The sequence below is a fragment of the Balearica regulorum genome, chromosome 11, assembly GCF_011004875.1.
Source record: "Balearica regulorum gibbericeps isolate bBalReg1 chromosome 11, bBalReg1.pri, whole genome shotgun sequence".
Taxonomy (NCBI): domain Eukaryota; kingdom Metazoa; phylum Chordata; class Aves; order Gruiformes; family Gruidae; genus Balearica; species Balearica regulorum.
In genome coordinates, this window is record NC_046194.1 from 21970177 (window position 1) to 21987628 (window position 17452).

Genomic DNA, 17452 nt, shown 5'->3' on the forward strand with positions numbered 1-17452 from the left:
GCTCCAACTGTTCCCCTGAATAAATCCCCTGTTAAGCCGAGCATGTGAAAATCCAGGCGTCAAGTCCCCTCCACAATGATTACTTCATAAAATGGGAGTCATCCCGTATTTGCTGAGGGTTTCCTGAGTTTTGGCACCCTACGCCGTCAGGGTCCTGGGTTTTCAAGGGAAAAAAGCTTACGAGGTGGCATCCTTGTGATGATAGCATCGTGGGATTCGGGCTGCGGGAGCTGGACGGGGGCTGCGGCGGGTTCCCCACGGCTCCGGCAGCCGGCAGAGGGATGCCTTGTGCAGCGCCAGGACGGAGCCGGCCGGGTTCCTGGTTGCCAGCAGACGTGATTTTTATTTTTTTTTTTTTCCCCCCACTTGTTTAATTTCTTGGGCTGGATTTGCAGAATGTGATTTTTTTCCAGGCTGAAAGTTTGAGGCCGGTGATTTTTTTCGCTCTGGAGCAGAGGTTTCACCCATCATGATGAGTGCTGTACGAAATGTTACGAAGCAAAAAGTGCCTGGCTTGATTTCTTGGCTTTAATACCCGCTTCTAGTCTTTCCTTTCACAGCAGTGAAACACCCCCAGACCGAAACCCCATGTTTTTGCCCCGCATCTGCAAAGCCAGACCTTGCCCGCAGGCTGGCTGGCGGTTTTGCTGATGCTGGTGGGTGTTATGGGTGTGAAAGCTCTTGAAACGAAGCTATTTCAGGAGCCCACAGGGTTCAGCTCCTGAGCCCGGAGCAGGGATCTGTGCCGAGAGATTGAAGAGATGCGGGACTGCCGCGTGCCTGCCGGGAGCATCGCTCGCTGCCGGACAGGTGAAAAGCAGGAAAATACGCAGTGGAACAAATAGTAGGTACTACTGACTTCTAAATAAACTAAATAAATCCTAAATAAACTTGGAAATGAGTCGGCCTTTGCTGCTGGCACCTTTGGGATGATCTTGCTTTCATTTGGAAAGATGGAGCTAAAGAAAGTGAAATACTTGTGCGGGGCGGGGGGAGGCAGGGAAATGCCCTGGACGCTGAGTGCTCGTCCAGCTTCCCCGCACGTGTGGCCAGGAGGGAGAGGGGCCGGGAAAGGCTGGAAGGGATGAAGGACAGAGGAGGGGAAGGGAAACAGGAGGGGGATTAAACTGGGGGAAAACTTAAGGAACGGTTTAAAAAAAAAGAAAAAAAAGCCTTCTGATGCTCGTCTGAGTGGGACTGGTAAAAACATCAACACAGGTGGAAGAAGAATATGGGTGGGAGCAAAACCACGGGGATCCTCAGGGTCTGGCCGCGCGGACGCAGAGCGGGTCCAGAAGAAGAGCCCCGGGGACGAGGGCCCGTGGGGGCTCGGCGGGGGGCGGCAGGCGCTGCTGGGGGTGATGCCGCGCTGGCCACGTACTGACCGGCCGGGACTGACCCGCACCGAACAATACTCCAAATGAGACGACAACAGATTTATAACCGTGAAATCCCGCTCCTGGGCGGAAGAGGTGCGTGCCAGAACAATAGCTGGAGCCTGCGAGGGTGGTGGGGACACACACGTGGGGTCCCCCGCTCGCACCCCGCCCCGCGGCCGCAGGAGGGGCTGTTTACACAACCCCGCCGAAAAAGCCCCCGAACGCCGCTGGTGTTTCCAGTGCGGGATCGAGTGGGGCCGCGGGTGATTGGGAGAAACGTGTTTAGTGCAGCTCTTGTGCCAAAAAAAAAAAAAAAAAAAAAAGGATAAAAAACCCAGCATACCCCGAAGCCTCGGCCAGGATAAAGCACGCACAAGCGACCGGGTCCAAAAGCAATCAGTGGGTCTTGCAGCCCAACGTGCTCCTCTGCTCCCGCACCGGCGGGGCTGGGCTCCGGCTGCCTCCTGCCGCGGGGGTGCTGCGTGCTCAGCATCGGCTTCGGGGCCTGAGGGTGCCCAGCACCCGGACCACGGGCAGCCCATCCTCTCCCCTCCCTCCCAGCCGCACGCACCCTCCTGCTCGCTTTGTCCCCTCTCCTCTTTCTTTTTCCCCCTCCCCTGTGCTGTGTTTGCCTTAGATCTAAGCACATATATATATATTTTTTTTTTCCCTCCCCTGCTTTGCCCTGCTGCCAGTATTAAGCGGTTTCCCATATTGCACTTAAAAAAGCCCCTAAAACCCAACACGAAGGAAAGCAAGCGCATCCCGAGCTCACCTCCCCCAGTCGCACCCCACGTGTTCTCCCTTCCCCTTCGGTGATGCCTCCCGGTACCCCGGGCATGGGTGCTGGGCACCCCGCGTTCGGGGCCGAGGGTCCCACGCCGCCCCGGCTCCATGCCGTCGTCCCGCAGCCGCCTGAGCAACAGCCCCAGCCGCCCCGCTGAGCCTGGGTACGGCCGAACAGCTCCGGGAAGGGATCTTTTCCAAATTATTGCTTTAAGTAACGACAGCAAAGCACCAGCTCTGGGAAAGATTTGCATTTCGAGGCAGAGATGATTAAAACAATTAAAAAAAAAAAAAAAAAAAGAAAAAAAGCTTCTGCCACTCGTCAGAGCATCCTTCAAAGGCACTTGCAGACGGGGTTTTTAGTTGGGTTGGGTTTTTGGGTTGGTTTTGGGTTTTTTTTGAAGGATTATAATATTTAGGTCCTGTAAAAAGAAAACAGATGGAGAAGAAGACAATGAAAGAAAACAAGCCCAGCCCAGAGCCCGCGGGGAGAGGAGCGGCTGGGCACAGCGTGCGCCCACGGCCTCCAAATGCCCAGTCACCACCGGCGGGCGGTCAGCCTCACCCCGCGGCAGCGTGTACGCACTGCACGCATAGATACATCTGTGTGTCTGTATATATACACACACACACACACATATATATGTATAAATTAAAAAAACCCCAACTAAATGTAGCTATAGATATCATATATGCCGTTCACATATATATCTATCTCTCTCTCTAAAACCCTTATGTAATTTATAACTATTAAACTAATATAAAACATTATGCGGTTCATATTTCGTACATAAAACATACATGTAAATTTTGCATTTTGTAAGTACAAATGTAAACCATTATGTATAATCGGCTTGTTTTAATCCATGATATTTCAATTTTAATATGTGAATAGATATGTAAAAACGATTGCGTTACAGTAATGAAAACCTCCTTTGTTGTTTGGTTTGGTCTTTTCTAGGTTGGCACCTTTATATTGAAAAACTCAGGGCTTTGCTCTGATCCAAAATACTTTTCCCCCCCCCAACTTTTTCAGCTTTCCACGTATTAGGGCCAGAGCCAGAAGCCTGCCAGAGCCGGGGAGCGGGGGCGGCTGCTGCTCCGTGCCCAGCAGTGAGACTGAGCGGGGCTTATAGACGTGTGTACGTATATATTTACTTATTTTTGTGGAGCTGCTGATGCTCCTGGGGGGGCTCTGGGAGCAGCCGGGCAGGGGCTCCCCCTCCTCCCCGTTGCCTCTCTGGGTGTCCCTGTGGGTGTGCAGCCCGCTTTTATCCCGTACCCAGCACCCTCCCGAACCCCTACCCCCCCCAATTTTGCAGCCATCCCAAGAATATCATTATAATAGCAGGCTGGCCTTGGGGGCGTTGGGGTTTTTTCGCTATCGCCGTGCAGCTCAGCAGGTTCGCGCGGTGCTTTCCGCTCCCGGGGTGGGCTGCGGCGTTACCACCTCTCCTTACTCCGTCCCTGCACGCACGGCACAAAGTCCTCCGGAGGAGCTCGTTGCCGTAGTCTCATTTCCTTTGAATCTCTATTTACCATCTCTTATCTCCTGGTGGGGTTTTTTGGGGTGTTTTTTTTTTTTTTTTTTAAATACTATTTGCAGTAAATATCCCCAACTTGAAAAAGGGTTGAGATGCATATTAAAAAAAAAAAAAAAAAAAAGAAGCCTGAGCTATATAAAACTAATGCATATGTCAGCTTTCATCTACTGTCAATTAAAGCACCTAGTGTAAACAGATCATTAATATCAAACCCTTGATAAAAGCCTTGTTTGCAGTATCACAGAGCCACGGTAACCTCGCTTATGAATAATCATCCCCGGTCTTTCCTGCCCTCGACCCTCCCATAACTGCTCTTATTGACAAAAAAGATGAGCTCTCCCGTGACCGGCGCTAACACGTGGGAGGCCTCACCGTGCCCCCGAACCGCTGCCAAAAGGAAGAAATAATACTCCAAATAATGATAATAATTTTGAAAAAGCCCTGTGCGAGATTCCCCGCAGAGCAGCGATGCCGGCGAGGCGCAGCCCCCGAAGCTGCTGCTTGACCCGGAGCCGTGCCCGGGGTCCGCAGGGGGAACCTGGCCGGGTCGCTGGGGCTCACGCCGAGCACTGACACCGCTTTGGGTGCCGAGATGCTCTCAGGGATTTCTTTCTTTGTTATTTGTTTAGTTTTTGATGGCTCGGGTGGGACCAAGACCATCCTCCACCACCGCCTCCAGCTTTCACCCCTCTGCGTCGCAGCAGGAACCTCTTCTCCCCCGGCAGGTACCAGGACCTCGGCGCAGCCTTTCCTCAAGATGTATGAAAGACTCGATAAAACTAATTCCCATGTTAAGCTGCCACCTCTCCATCCCCTTTTCTTTTTCTTAAGCTGCTGGGGGACCGGCTCCCGCGACGCCATGGGGAGAGGAACCCTGGTGAGACACAGACATGAACCCCCTTTTCTTTTTAAACTGGTTTTATTCTACACAATTTTTTTAAACAACATTCATAAAACATTAATTATTACCAAAAAAATGTGCTAATATGGGGCAGGGCTGGGGGTTGTTGGTTTGGGTTTTTTTTGTATACCAACAATCAGAAATTCACATTTTGAAAGGACAGTCATACTTTTAAGACACACATTCAAATACTTTAACTTCCAGATACAAAATTTTAAGGGAATATAAATTGCTTACAAGGAGCAGATGTCAGGGGGAAAAAAAAAAAAAAAAGCACAATTTGAAACTTCAGGTTCTGACTTCTGCAGCAAATCGAGCGGCTGCTTTCAGGCCACTGGTGTTACTGGTCTGGCCAGGGCACCCAGCAGCCCCGGGCACCTCGTGGGACCCAGTTCGGAGCTCGGCGCCCACTGAGCCACAGCTGGGAGCACGGGGGGAAAAAAAAAGGGGGTTGCAAAGCTACCAGCGGTGTCCGCAGCCTTTTATCGAGTCTTTCTAGCAGGTACAGACACCCCGAGGGTGAGCGTTACCAGCACATCGGCAGGGCAAAGCAAGGCATCCCGCCCCAGAACCCCGAAACCCCACGGGCGGGATTTCCATCGGGGATGGAGCCAACGCCGACCGGGTGGCAGCAGGACAAGGCGCGGCGTTGGGAGCCGCGGACGGGCGGTGACGGCAGCGGGCTTTGAGGTCCCGCTTTAAAAACAAGTTACCCGAAATGGCCAAAATTCAAACCTCCACCCCGGTGCTCTTCTGTGGAGTCGGCTCCAAAATCCACCCATCCGAAAGCAAATATTTGGCTTTGTCCTGCCGGATTTAAGGGCAAGGGAGGGAGAGCAGGATAATTTCCTAATTACCCTCAGCCTCCCCCCCACCCCCCCAAAAAAAAAGTCCTGTCTCCTGCTTCAACGGGTCCAAATGGCTGAAACAAGATATGCTGGGAAAGTGCCGGCCTCGAGACGTCGTGTCCTTTTCCCAGAACGATTGGATTGAATGCACTCGGCGGCCAAAAACCCAACTGCATTCAGGCAATCTGGCCGTCCCCGACCAGAAGCAGAGCATCAACGCTACGCAAAAACCTGCTCCAGTAAACAACTCGTTTTACATGCCACGATTAAAAATGTACAAAAAAAAAAAAAAAGAAAAGAAAAGAAGCTTCATTCCTTAGTAAAACAGACACAAAGTCTTGCCTCTAATGCTACGGTTAAGAGCTACGCTTGCCTCGCCGGTCGGAGATGGATGGAGGGCGAGCGTTGGGAAGTATGTTACAAAAAGAGGAGAACCTTTGGAGGTAGGAAACCTCCTTCCAAAGCCACGTTTTGCAGAAAACGGGAGGGACTGTGCGTGTTTCCTCTCCTGCCTCGCCTCTGCCGGGAGCGGGGACCCAAGCCCCGCGATCGGCGGTGCCGGCGTTTTGCCGCCAACGGTGGCAGGGCTGGGGTGGGAGGAGGAGACACGGGGGGCACTTGGGGGGTGTCTGTCCTTGGTGGGAGAGCTACGGACATTGCAACATTTGCAAAAATAAAAGAAGCGAACGCCCCCCCAAACGGGGTTGTGCGGGATGAGCCTGCCAAAGCCCAGCGATAACCTCGCTGTCACCAGGACTAAAGTCCACGGAGCCGCCGTGCCAAGCTGATAAAGCGCCCGGAGCCGATGCACGTCCCCCTCCTCGGCCGCGGGGACAGTCACCCCTGCAGCCGCCCCCAGGGCCCAGCCACAAAGCCCGCTCAGAGCTGCACAGGGATGCCAGCTCCATCCATCCCTTTTCCTTCCAAGGGCTCTCGAAAAAAAAGGGAAACATCCTTATTTTGGTTCGTTGCTCGCTGGTGGATTCTCCTGTACCGTGCCAGCTCCATCCCGCCTGCCCTTACACAGAGGATGCTGGAGGATTATTTAAGGAGCGAGGCTTGTCGATCACGTCATTCTCCCCAAAGGTTACAGGGGCAGCTGAGATTTAAACAAAAACGCCCGAAAAAGCTGCCCAAAAGCGTGGGGGTTTGCGGCAGAAAGGCAGCGGCTGGGCTTGCCTTGGCAGAGGAGCCGGGCCTTTCAGAGTCATTCCAGTTTTCTGCTTCCAGCTGGATAAGGAGAAGCAAACTCCGCCAGCGTGAAAATTATTGAAGCTAAAATAACCAAGGTAACCCCCAAAGAAAGCTGTCGGGTACAGAGGCGTGCGAAAGCCAGGTAATGGTTTGCAGTGAAGGATGGAGGGACGGCAAGGGTCCCGGCTGGATCGGTCCCCCTCTGCGTCCAGAGCATTTGGTCCAAGTTCACCTTTATGCAGCTTGTTACTCTCAGGACCGCAGGGTCGCGCGTAGGTGCGGACGTCAGCCAGGGTGAAGATCAACCCTAAGCCTCCCGAGATGCTGAACCGGAGCGATCTGAGCACGCAGAGACGAGACCCTCAGCGCCAAATCAGACCGCCCAAAGAAAAATCACTCTTAGCACCAACGTACCGACGCCAAAAGAGACCGTGCGAAACGCTCCAGTGGCACCGTCACGCACGGAAGGGCAGGAATGTCCTTACCCAACTGCAGGCCACCTCCCTCTCCCGGCTCCTCCGGACCAGGCGGCTCAGCCCGGAGGGTCACAGAGCTTCTCGGCTGCCAGCATGGCCAACCAGGCAGCCCCAAACCACCGCGATGCTGGGGGGGACAGAGCCAAAATGGTTTAAAAGTGTGTGTGTGGGGTGTCCTCAGACCCCACGGTACCGCAGCAGACCTGCGAAGGCCCTCAAGCTTTGCTGGCAATTGGGATGTGGCCTTCCCACAGTAGGACATGTCAGGAAACCTCAAACCCAGCCAATGAGTAGCCAGAATCCGTTAAATTTAAGCTATGTGACTTAGAAACGTGCATTTCCCTGGCCGCGGGACCCCAGGGCAGGGCACGCTGCAATGAAGCAGCTCCCACAGGTGGTTCCAGCTTTGTTTCGCACTCGAAAAAGCTCTAAGCCATGAATCATGGCACTTCCATCAGCGGGGCAGCCCCGAAAGGCCGAAATCACAACCAGCCCCTGACCCCCTCCAGCTCGGCCATCCCGCTCCATCCCTCAGCCAGGGCGAGAGGAGTTAAACCCGGTCCCTTGTTCTGTAGCAGCAAGAAAAGAAAAGAAAAAAAAAAAAAAAAAAAAAAAAAGAAAAGACAACAACTTGGTTTTGAACACCCTCAAGCTAAAGATTTAGAAAGGCAGCCCCAGCCAAGCCCCGAGCAGGGTGCTGCTCGGGCACGTCCCGTGCTTGCTCTGCACTTACATAAGGCTACGCGCGCGCCCGCAGCTCTCCAAACACCCCGGGCATGGAGCGAAGCTGCTCCCTCCCCGCTCCCCTCCACTCCCCTTCCCACCCGAGGGCCATGACCCGCTCCCACGGCCTTGCTGGCTCCCCAAACCGGCCAAGCCCGGAGCCTTGGGCTCCACCTTCCCCGCCCGGAGCAAGGGAGCGGGGCAGGAATCACAGCCCAGCACTCGCAGGGGAGGGAGAAGGTTGGGTTTGGTTTTTTTTTTTTTTTTTTAATTAGAAAACTGAGTAAAAGGTAGTTTTCGCCGTGAACGCTGCCTCACCTGCCCAGAGGAGGACACGGATGTGCCGGGCTAGGACAAGCGTATCCTGATGGGAAGAAACAGGAGGATGAAGCTTTTTGCAACAGGTAGGGACCTATTTGGCATCACAGCACCAGACTACAACAGCCTAAAAGGATGAGTCAGGGACTAGTGCAATTTCTCCCCGTTTATAGATGCTCAGATCGCCACAATCCCACCTCTCACATGCCACGAGTCCACAAAAATTCTTGCAAGCTGCCCAATACTCAAGGGACAAACTCGACGCAGAGCAGCAGCACGCAGCTGACGAACAAACCCCAAAATACTCCCCTTCGTGTTGACAGACTGCTCCAACCTTTGCCCTTCCCGTTCCCATCTGTGTTTGCAGACGAGGCGAACCTTTCCTTGCTGTTCCTCAAACATGCCTTCCCCGCTGGAGAATTTGGACTCGTCTTGACCAAGGGTAGGATCTCGACCAAAGATGCTGAGCGTGGTTTTGGGAGGCTGGTACCAGACGTTGGTCCGGGATAGGATGAGGGGTGGATTTCTTCAACCAAACGCGGGTGGCCCACGAATGCACCTCGTCGCTTGAAATCTCCTAGAGGGTCAGTAAGAAGAGCCGTGGGTAAAGAATAAAATTTAGGGAGGGATGAGCGTGGGTACCACCATCCCTCCTGGGAAGAACACTGGCTCCTGGCGGACACGGAGCTGGGCTGATGCCGCTGCAGCGTTAGGCACCCATTGCATCGAACGCAGGCTCCTCCCGGGACAAAGACCTGTGCAGGCAGGTGGAGCATGTAAGGCAAGTGGAAATCTGTAGAAATTTGGGATTTGAACCATAAATTGCCTTAGGAGCCACAGAGGTTTTACCGCAACAAAGTCTCGTGCGAAGGTGGGTGCAGTCATCGGAGGGCTCTGGCGTACAGCGGCTCGCTCGGGCCGGCCGTGGGTTTGTGGCAGCTCTGGCTCATCCTCTTCTTGGTCTGAAGAAACCACTTCTTGAATTTAAATCCTTCAGAAGCTCTTCTTTGGGGGGCATTAAGGTCAAAAATATGATTTAAAGAACTTCAACAGATTCCAATGTGAATAAAAGCCCCAGAACTCACAAAAGGAGATACGATGCAACGCATTTCTTTCCTTCAGCTGCCAGGCGGCTTTGACGATGCCCCACCGCCAACGCTCCCATCTGAAGAGCATCGCTCTAACTGCCTCCCCTAGGCTCAGCCTGGCAGATCCCACCGGTGCCGGACCAAGGGCACCGTGTTTCGGGTCCCCGCAACGCACGGGTGGATGCACGCCGTGCCTTCCGATGCAGCTCCCGCGGCCTCCCGTGGCTTCCCAAACCAAGCGATGGCTCAGCAGAGCCGTAGCAGACGATGCAATACGGGCAACGAAGGGCAGTAACGGTCAGGGGAAAGCATATCGAAGAAAGAGACAAACGGCCATCTCGTTTTATAGTCATAAACAGACACGTCACAACACACCGGTTAATTTTCCAGCTCGTACGGGGACAGGAGGGCCACAAGACTACAAGACCTTACGATGCGTTAGCCAACGCGGATTGAAACCAGGGCCAGAGGGGCATGCAGGACCCTGAGCCTATTTACAAAGGTCCCGCCGCTGCCCGTGGGAGGGGGGCTCCACTGACACCACGCTGCCACAGCAACGATGTGTCTCGGTGCTACAAACCCCCGCGCTCGCCCGGGGCACCGAGGGGTGATTCCCGTGGCACACGTCCCTCTTTAGGCTTCTGATTTTTGAACGGCAGGTGAATAAAATGAAAATGCAATGAAGGATGGTTTTGCAGCCAGGATAAATGTGAGCTTTGTTTCTTGCTCTCTCCTGGGTTATTATTCCCAGGAAAAGGTTCCCCAGTTCTAGCCGGCACCTCGTTCACACGGAGACGCGCCGGGGCAGGAGGACTTCCCTTCCTCTGTGCCACGCTCATTAGCAACGCCTGGAGCTGATGAATTTCTACACAAGGCTGAGCTCTGCCTTCGCTCTGCGCGGGGGGGACCCACGCACCGTGCTGTTTTCTTGAGCCCTCTCCCCACAGGGACGGCACCGACCCTGCGCCGGCTCCGTACAGCAATGCACGGGCTACGAGTTAAACGCTGCCCAGGCTTTTCAACCCTTCGGAAACACCGGGCTTCCCCTGCCAATACTGACTCATGGTTATTGCTGCATAATACACAACTGGCCCCAAAAAAAAGAGCAGCCCCCCAAAAAAAATCCCTGGGCGCTGGGATGCCGCGTCCCGGCACGGAGCGAAGCCGTGACACGTGGAGCTCTGTCCTGACCCTGCGTGCCTCGACGTCTCCAACGTGCCCGTCTTGGCGGCTTGCCCGCGGTTTTCGCCTTGCAGAGCCGGCGGCCACCATGGGCTGCGCTGGGAGCTGCCCCTCTCTTTTGCACCTCAAAAGCCCAATCATTAGTCACTGGGTGAAAAAACGGAGGCGGAAAGTGGCCAAGGGACCCGCTGGTCTTGTCCCTGTGTTTTTAAGGCATATTTTGCAGGAAGAGGGTGCTCCTGCACGGCTCCATCCGATGAGGGTGGCAGGACCGGAGCCGGACGAGCTCCCCATCGTCCCAGCTGAAGCTCCCTGGGTGCGTGGGAGAGCAGCGGAAAAGGAAGAGAGAAGAAGATTAAAGTGGGACTCGACGATCATTTATTTGGTTTGTGCATTGGACTAAAGCAGCGTTTCCTCCTTCAGATCCACTGGCTCCAAAACCGCCTCTGGTGCCGGATGGGGAGGGGGCTGTCTCGCTTGGAGGTGACAACCGAGTGACACCGGAGGAGGAGGATGGACAGCTGCAAGGTTCACCAAGCTCCATCTGTGGCCTGCTTTAAAAAGGCGTTTATTAGCTGTAAACCTCTGTCATGACATATAGAAAACTGGGGAGAGGAGCGGGAGATCGATCAAGTTTGAATCCTGGTGAGAGTTCTCCTTAGAAAAATGGTTTGGGGGGGGGTGGGAAAAGTGGCTTTGAAATCAAAACTGTCCCGAAAATGAGCATTTCTGCTAGTTAAAAGCCTTTAACTAGAAGAACTTTTTGTGGGGTTGGTTTGTTTGTTTTTCCTTTACAAACATAGTGCATCTGCAATCATTGAGAATTATGGTCCGTCTAGAAAAGGGCCTGTGCTTGGGCTACGGAGAGGCGGCTGGTGGGCACAGCGCGTGTCGGTGCGGAGGCGTTACATGTGTGCTTCGGAGGCAGGACAGCCCGGCAGCAGCTCCCCGTTCACCACCGTCTCCGAGACCAGCATCTTGTCTTTGCCGGAATCTAAGCGCTGCTTCTTCAGCATCCTCTGATGGACCAGCGGGACGACGGAGAGCACCAAGCCACCGATGATGGGGGGGACTCCAGCAAAATAAAAGGCTGCGTCGTAATTCCCAAAATAATCATTGAGGTATCCTGCAAGAGAAGAACAACGGCGGTTATAGCCACCGACTGACTTGCCTCCTTCCTCAAGCGAGAGCTGCAGTCTGCTTCAACCACCAGATTTTGGGAGATTAGGGTTTTTAAAACAATCTTTTTTTTCCCATTGCATTCCTTGGAGATTTTACACCCTAGATTAAAGGATGTGCGCGGCCAACACTGCGTAGCAAGGAACCCAAGAAGGAAAGCCTCAGCCATCCTTCCCATCTAACCGGAACGGGACACAATCAGGCACACCCCAAACAATCCCAAATGCAAGCTGAGACGGTGTTAAACGAAGAGACATCTCAGGCGGCACTTCCTAGCCAGGAGGCAATCGGAAAAGGGGGCAGGAGCTGTTCCTCTGCAGCTTGCCTCCATGGAAGCCCTGCTTTGCTTACGTATTTTATCTACACGGGGATGTCAGAGGAAAAACACATGCTGCCAGTTACAAACAATAACCGATCCCTTAAAAACCAATTCCGTTCTGCGCTTGTTTGGCAGGTTCTGACGCAGCCAGGCATCCTTGGAGAGTAACGTGTCGCCACTTATCGGCACTGGAAAACCCCCTCTGAGTTTTTTTTGTGCGTGGACCCTTGCCTGGGGGTTACGTGCATGCAATGAGCCCCCTCCCCCAGCCCTGCGCCTAGCGAGCCCCATGCGGGGGGTTGGGGGGGTCCTGCAGCAGCACCCGAACAGCGAGATGCCTGCAACCCCCACATTCCTTCACGAGGGCATTTTAGACTGAATTTTGCTGCCAGAAGCAGGAAGAGCATATCTAAAAGGATTTCTCGAAAACCAATATCTGCCAATTTTTAGCTTCAAACAGAAATCAGTTAATGTGATCTTGGGTTGCTCTCACTGTTCTCTCATCAGCCCGGAGAAAGGCCCTGAGATGCTACAGGACGTAGCGTGGAGTGAAGCTACACCTGTACTTTAACCCCCACGAGAGACAATAAGCCAGAAAATTCAGAACTGTATGTCTGCTCTCATGCCAAAATACCACCATGGGTGAAAGCCGCTACAAGCATCTGCTCCATCCCAACAGCTGGGTCCAGGTCCGGCACTGCGGTGCTACCAACCTGCTATGGGCGTGCCCGCGGTCATGGGCACAGCCATCAGGCCCATGAGGTACCCTATGGCCTGGGACGCCTGCATGGGCCCCACCAGCTCGAAGGCGATGGGGGCCATGATGGTGGTGAAGAAGCCATCGCAAAGGCCGAGGAAGAGGCAGATGACAATGACGCCCTCGAACCCTTGGCACTGGGGGATCATCATGCACAGGATGCCCAACAGCACGAAGGATACAACCTGGGGAGACAAAAGCGGGCATGTCATTGGGGTGCAGGATGAGTGGGGATGGGCAGCAGGATGTGTCATGCAGATGACACTGAACAGGTCGATGGCATCGCTCCCTCCTCTGGACCCAGCAATGTCATCCATCCTCTGCTCTCGTCTTGGAGAGGCCCTTAAGAATAACCTTTTAAGAAGCTTTAGGAAGGATTATCTGCTGGATTAGCTGCTAGATTTCAGCAGTTTGTTTTTCAAAAACCACAAGAAGGTGAGAGCATGGGTGTCCAGCAGTTTGGGAAAAGTTGGGACCAGAGAGTTTGATTGCTGAACAGACACCGAGACCTCAGGTCAAGTGTGCAACTTCTCTGTACACCTTTCTATAACAAATTTCCTTCCCTAAGAGCAGACAAGGGTGTTAGGTAATGGTCAGTAAAGGATTTGCAATCTGTGGTTGACAGTTATTAATCAGTGTGTCAATGGAGAGATGCTACCCTCTGACCTGCAGTGGCCAGCCAGCAGCTACGTGGAGGGTCGGACACAACCCACCTGCAGGTAAATCTTCTTCAGCCCGGGAATGCAGTCACCAATGCGGCCTGAAACCAAGCGTCCCAGCCCTGACATGGCTCCGAGGCAAACCAGGAGGATCCAGTCTTTTTTGGTTTCTTGAAATCGCTTCTCCACATATTTTACCTAGGATGGAGGGAAGGACGCAAGGACACGATTCCTCAGTAAGTTAATCTCTCTCATATCCCAAAAAGGGACAAGACTTCCCGCAGAGGGCTCGTGGCTTTGGGGGTGGTTGTGTGACCCTGATGGCCGCACCACACTGACCTGCACACAGCACCTCCACCCACCCCAAACCCAACAGCCCCCTCCTCTCCTGCTACCGATGCTTGTCCTCAGGAGCCGTGGGAAGCGACCGCTCCGCTCACCCTGGCACGGAGGAGACACAGCAGCATTAAAAAGCTGTCTCCTCCCATCACTATTCCTGTTTACAGGATGTGCCTGCAGCAGTTTCTTAGCTTTGGGGCTTTTGGTGGCTCTGTCCCTACTGCCCATCTCCACCTTCCCACCTTCCTCCTCGCTTGCAGGGAGGAGCCTTTTCACTCCGGGCAGAGGGACCTCCCTCCCCTTCCAGTCGCAGCCAAGGCTCTCACCAGGTTCATGTAAGGTACAAGATATCCCAGGACAGCCGTAGCGATCCCAAAGGCCCAAATCCGATAGGTCTTTCTCCGGAAAACCCTCAAGTTGAAATACTTGCGCGTCTGGGACCAGCACTGCTGCCGCATGCTCCGGCTGCCCAGCTTGTCCTGCCCATCGTGCTGAGAGTCACAAGAAGGTGGCAAGATGGGCCGATAGGTCAGGGACAAGAATATCTGGATGAGCATTAAGGCACTGAGTACTTGGAAAGTATGCGCCAGCCCAATGGCCTTCCCGACCATCTTCAGGAAGAAGGGGAGCGGCACAGAGATGAGGCAGCTGCCGCCGGCCACGATGCCGTTGGCCAAGCCAAGGCGGCGCTTGAAGTAGTGACCAAGGATGACTAGTGAGGGCTGGAAGGCGAAGGAGCTGCCGCAGCCGAAGAGGATCCCGTACGTGAAATAACGAACTTCCAGAGACCTAGTGGGGAAAAAAACCACATCGAGGTGGTTACGTTACGGCAGAGGTAAGGAGGGCTTTTTCCTCACGGTCCTGCAAAACCTGGAGTAAAGACCCAGGTCTTACATACCACAGGTGCTACAGAGACGGTCTGGCCTCGAGGAGCTTATTCCCTAGCCAAAGCAAGGATTATCCTCATTTCACAGCTGGCACGTTAAACCTTTGGGAAAATGAAGTCTAGCTGGGGAGCGCTTTCTGCAAAGAGGAGAAGGCAGCAGCCAACCTGCCCTCCTTGGGAAGTTGACCTAACTTGAATGGTTTATAAATTACAGCAAGCAAGATTTTCTAAGGTAGGCAGGGTGTGTTATTTTTAGCTAGAAATCCTTTTTTTTTTTTTTTTTTTTCCTCTGTAAGGACTAATTGAAAACATTCTGCACCCAGTGTTTGAAAGCAGAAGGCACCAACCCTGCTGCTTATTAGGCACTTTGGAAAGGAACATCGCGTTTCTGCCCAGGCTCCAGGCTGGTTAATTAAGTTCTTTTTTAAGCTCCTCTGGGAGCTTCAATTAGACAGTTAATAGATCTCATTTGTACCTTACATTGGTGGCTGCACTCAAGGAGGGAGTGAAGTGGCTGCTCTACAGAACAGGTGGAAAGTCCTGAGAGCCCTTGGAAGGAGCTGTTTTCCAATTGCCAGCCCAGTTCTCCCAACAGAAGCAGCTGAGAAAGGAGCCTAAAGTTAGGCAGTGCAAATAACCCCGTTGTGTTTCTCTCCAGATGAAGGATTTTTTCTTCGTCCCCACGCAATACATTCAGCTGCAAAAGTCTGCCACGAAATACTGCATGGGAGGAGAGCGCGATGGAAATGTTTGGGCAGCTCATCGGGCAAGCGATGCTGTACAAACGGGGTCTTTGCTCCAACACTCAGGATGACTCGTGAAATATTGAGTGCTGCTCATGAAGCAAGTGAGAAGACAGCAGCCCAGATTTAATGGAGCAGTTTGAAGTTGAGAAAACGTTTACAAGCACATCATTTCTTCCATTACACGCTCGTCTCTTTAGCTAGCCAAGCAGAAAGCAGAACGTGCTTGCTGTACCCAACGGCTCAAAGACAAATGACTGTCATGAAAGGCAATTTCCAGCTACTCCAGAACGAAGCCACATCAGAAACCCTCTCTGCAGGAGCCAGGCAAGCAGCTGGGCTGCGCAGGCTGTCTCCGACCTCCCACGCACCAGCTCTGGCCATCTCAGCTGGGTCACACCAGCTTTGGTACTGCGGCTAAGCTGACGTGTTGGATAAGTGGAGACAAATGCCACGGTTCCCATCTGCTCCCTGTTGACGCTAAGACACCCCTGCTTGAGCCGGGGCTCCTTTCAGCCTTGCTTCTTAGCAAGGATTTCCCACCCTGCTCGCTGGGAATCAGCCAGCTGCTCTCTGGTGGGAAGGGCGGCATCGTCTTCCTGGGGTAACGATGTCTCCCATGGATAATGACATCTCCTGGGACAAGGGCATCTCCCTCCGACGGCTGCCTCTCACTTACAGCTCACACCGGGAACGGCCCCGGTTCAGCCCCGCTGGCGGAGGTTTGGGCACTTTGTCTCTGCAGGAGAAACCGGGCAGAGATTGCGGAGGGGAAGGAGAGGCAGATGAAAAGGGACTCAAATCCCACCACAAAATGCTTAACAGTGCAGAAAAGGAGGGCTGGCAGGGCACTGGGGGCATGTGAAGACAGCCCTGCTGAACTTGGCCACTATCTCCCATTCCTCACACTAAAACATCGCCCCTTCAAACTGGAGGGAAGGTGAAGTCTTAACACAGCTGAGATTTCTCTCTTCTTGAAGGCGCGTAAGATCTGCGGTGGCTCGAGGTGATTACGACTGCAGGAGACACCTCAGTGCAAGGTAACGGAGCGAGGAAAACCCTCGCCTCGACCCATCCAGGGAACTTCAGCCTCCCCCAGAGCTCTGCTTTTCAGCATATTTTGCTTATTTAGTGGTTTTTCATACAAAACTCCCAGTATTTTGAGAGTAGGAGACACTGAGCACGAGCTGGGCGCTGGGGTCCTGCCATGCAGGCTCAGTGGCTGAGTGGGTTTTCAGATCAGCTCGGTGCAGCGCTGGGAACTGCTGCTCCTCTGGTTGGACAAAGCAAATCCATTTTAGAGAAACCAGGAGATAAAGCACTGATTAGCCTTGATCCAACCCTGCCTGAGCCCACCAAACCCAGGCTTTGTAGGAGCAGCTCACCAACCACATCTCCCTTTGCACGAGTGCAGGTAGCCCAGCCGGCACTGGGTTGGGTCATCTCCATCTGCAGCTGCATGGAGCTGGCAGGGGGGGACCAAAAAAAAAAAACCCCCAAACTTTCTCCATTGTTCTGAGTGAGCAGGAGCTGCTAGCTCCAAATTTCGGGACCGGCCTTCGCCATCCAGATGGAGCACTGCCAAATCCCGCAGCCTCGCTGCTCTTCCTCCGGCTCGGCTACGCCGAAGGCAGCTTCCCTCGCCGCAATCCAGCTGCAAAGGGGCTCCAGCTGTGAAGGGGCTCCTTTCTCCCTTAAAAAGCAGCCAAAGGAATGTGAACCGAGTGCGAGAAGGCAGGAAAAGGAGATTTCAGCTCTGGAGATCTCCTGGAAATAATATTCTTCTCTGCCTGTACGGTTTGATTATTTATTTTTTTTTAAGCCCAACACAACAAGCCACTGGCAGCGATGTGGTCCCAAGAGCTCTTGTTCTTTGCACGAACATTTTACAATGACGAGGGCAGAGGTCCAAGCTTGGTGGATTAGAAGGAAAGCAAGATTACATGGGAAGCGCCTGTCATCTGCACTGCCAGAAGCCCGGGCATAGCTGCCCTCAGAACCAACTGCACACTTTCTCCGATTACTATTATCTTTTGAAATACAAAGGGGCGGCATCTGTGGAGGAAGTCGCAGAGGGTGATTTCTTCCATGCCGCTGCCCATCCTGCTGACTGAGATGGTTCGAGCATCCC

The 17452-nt window shown here is 53.4% G+C and overlaps 1 protein-coding gene across 1 annotated transcript in view; it reads right to left on the minus strand.

Moving 5' to 3' along the window:
* Positions 1–11219: 11219 nt before the first annotated feature.
* The window catches only part of SLC16A2 (solute carrier family 16 member 2), a 33215-nt gene continuing 26982 nt past the window's right edge, over positions 11220–17452 (minus strand). The window contains exons 3-6 of the mRNA XM_075763690.1: positions 14019–14481; positions 13408–13551; positions 12651–12879; positions 11220–11565 (exon numbers count right to left, since the gene is read on the minus strand). Of these exons, the coding sequence (XP_075619805.1) occupies positions 11345–11565; positions 12651–12879; positions 13408–13551; positions 14019–14481 (1057 nt within the window). The 3' untranslated portion in view covers positions 11220–11344. The remainder of the gene's footprint in view (positions 11566–12650; positions 12880–13407; positions 13552–14018; positions 14482–17452) is intronic.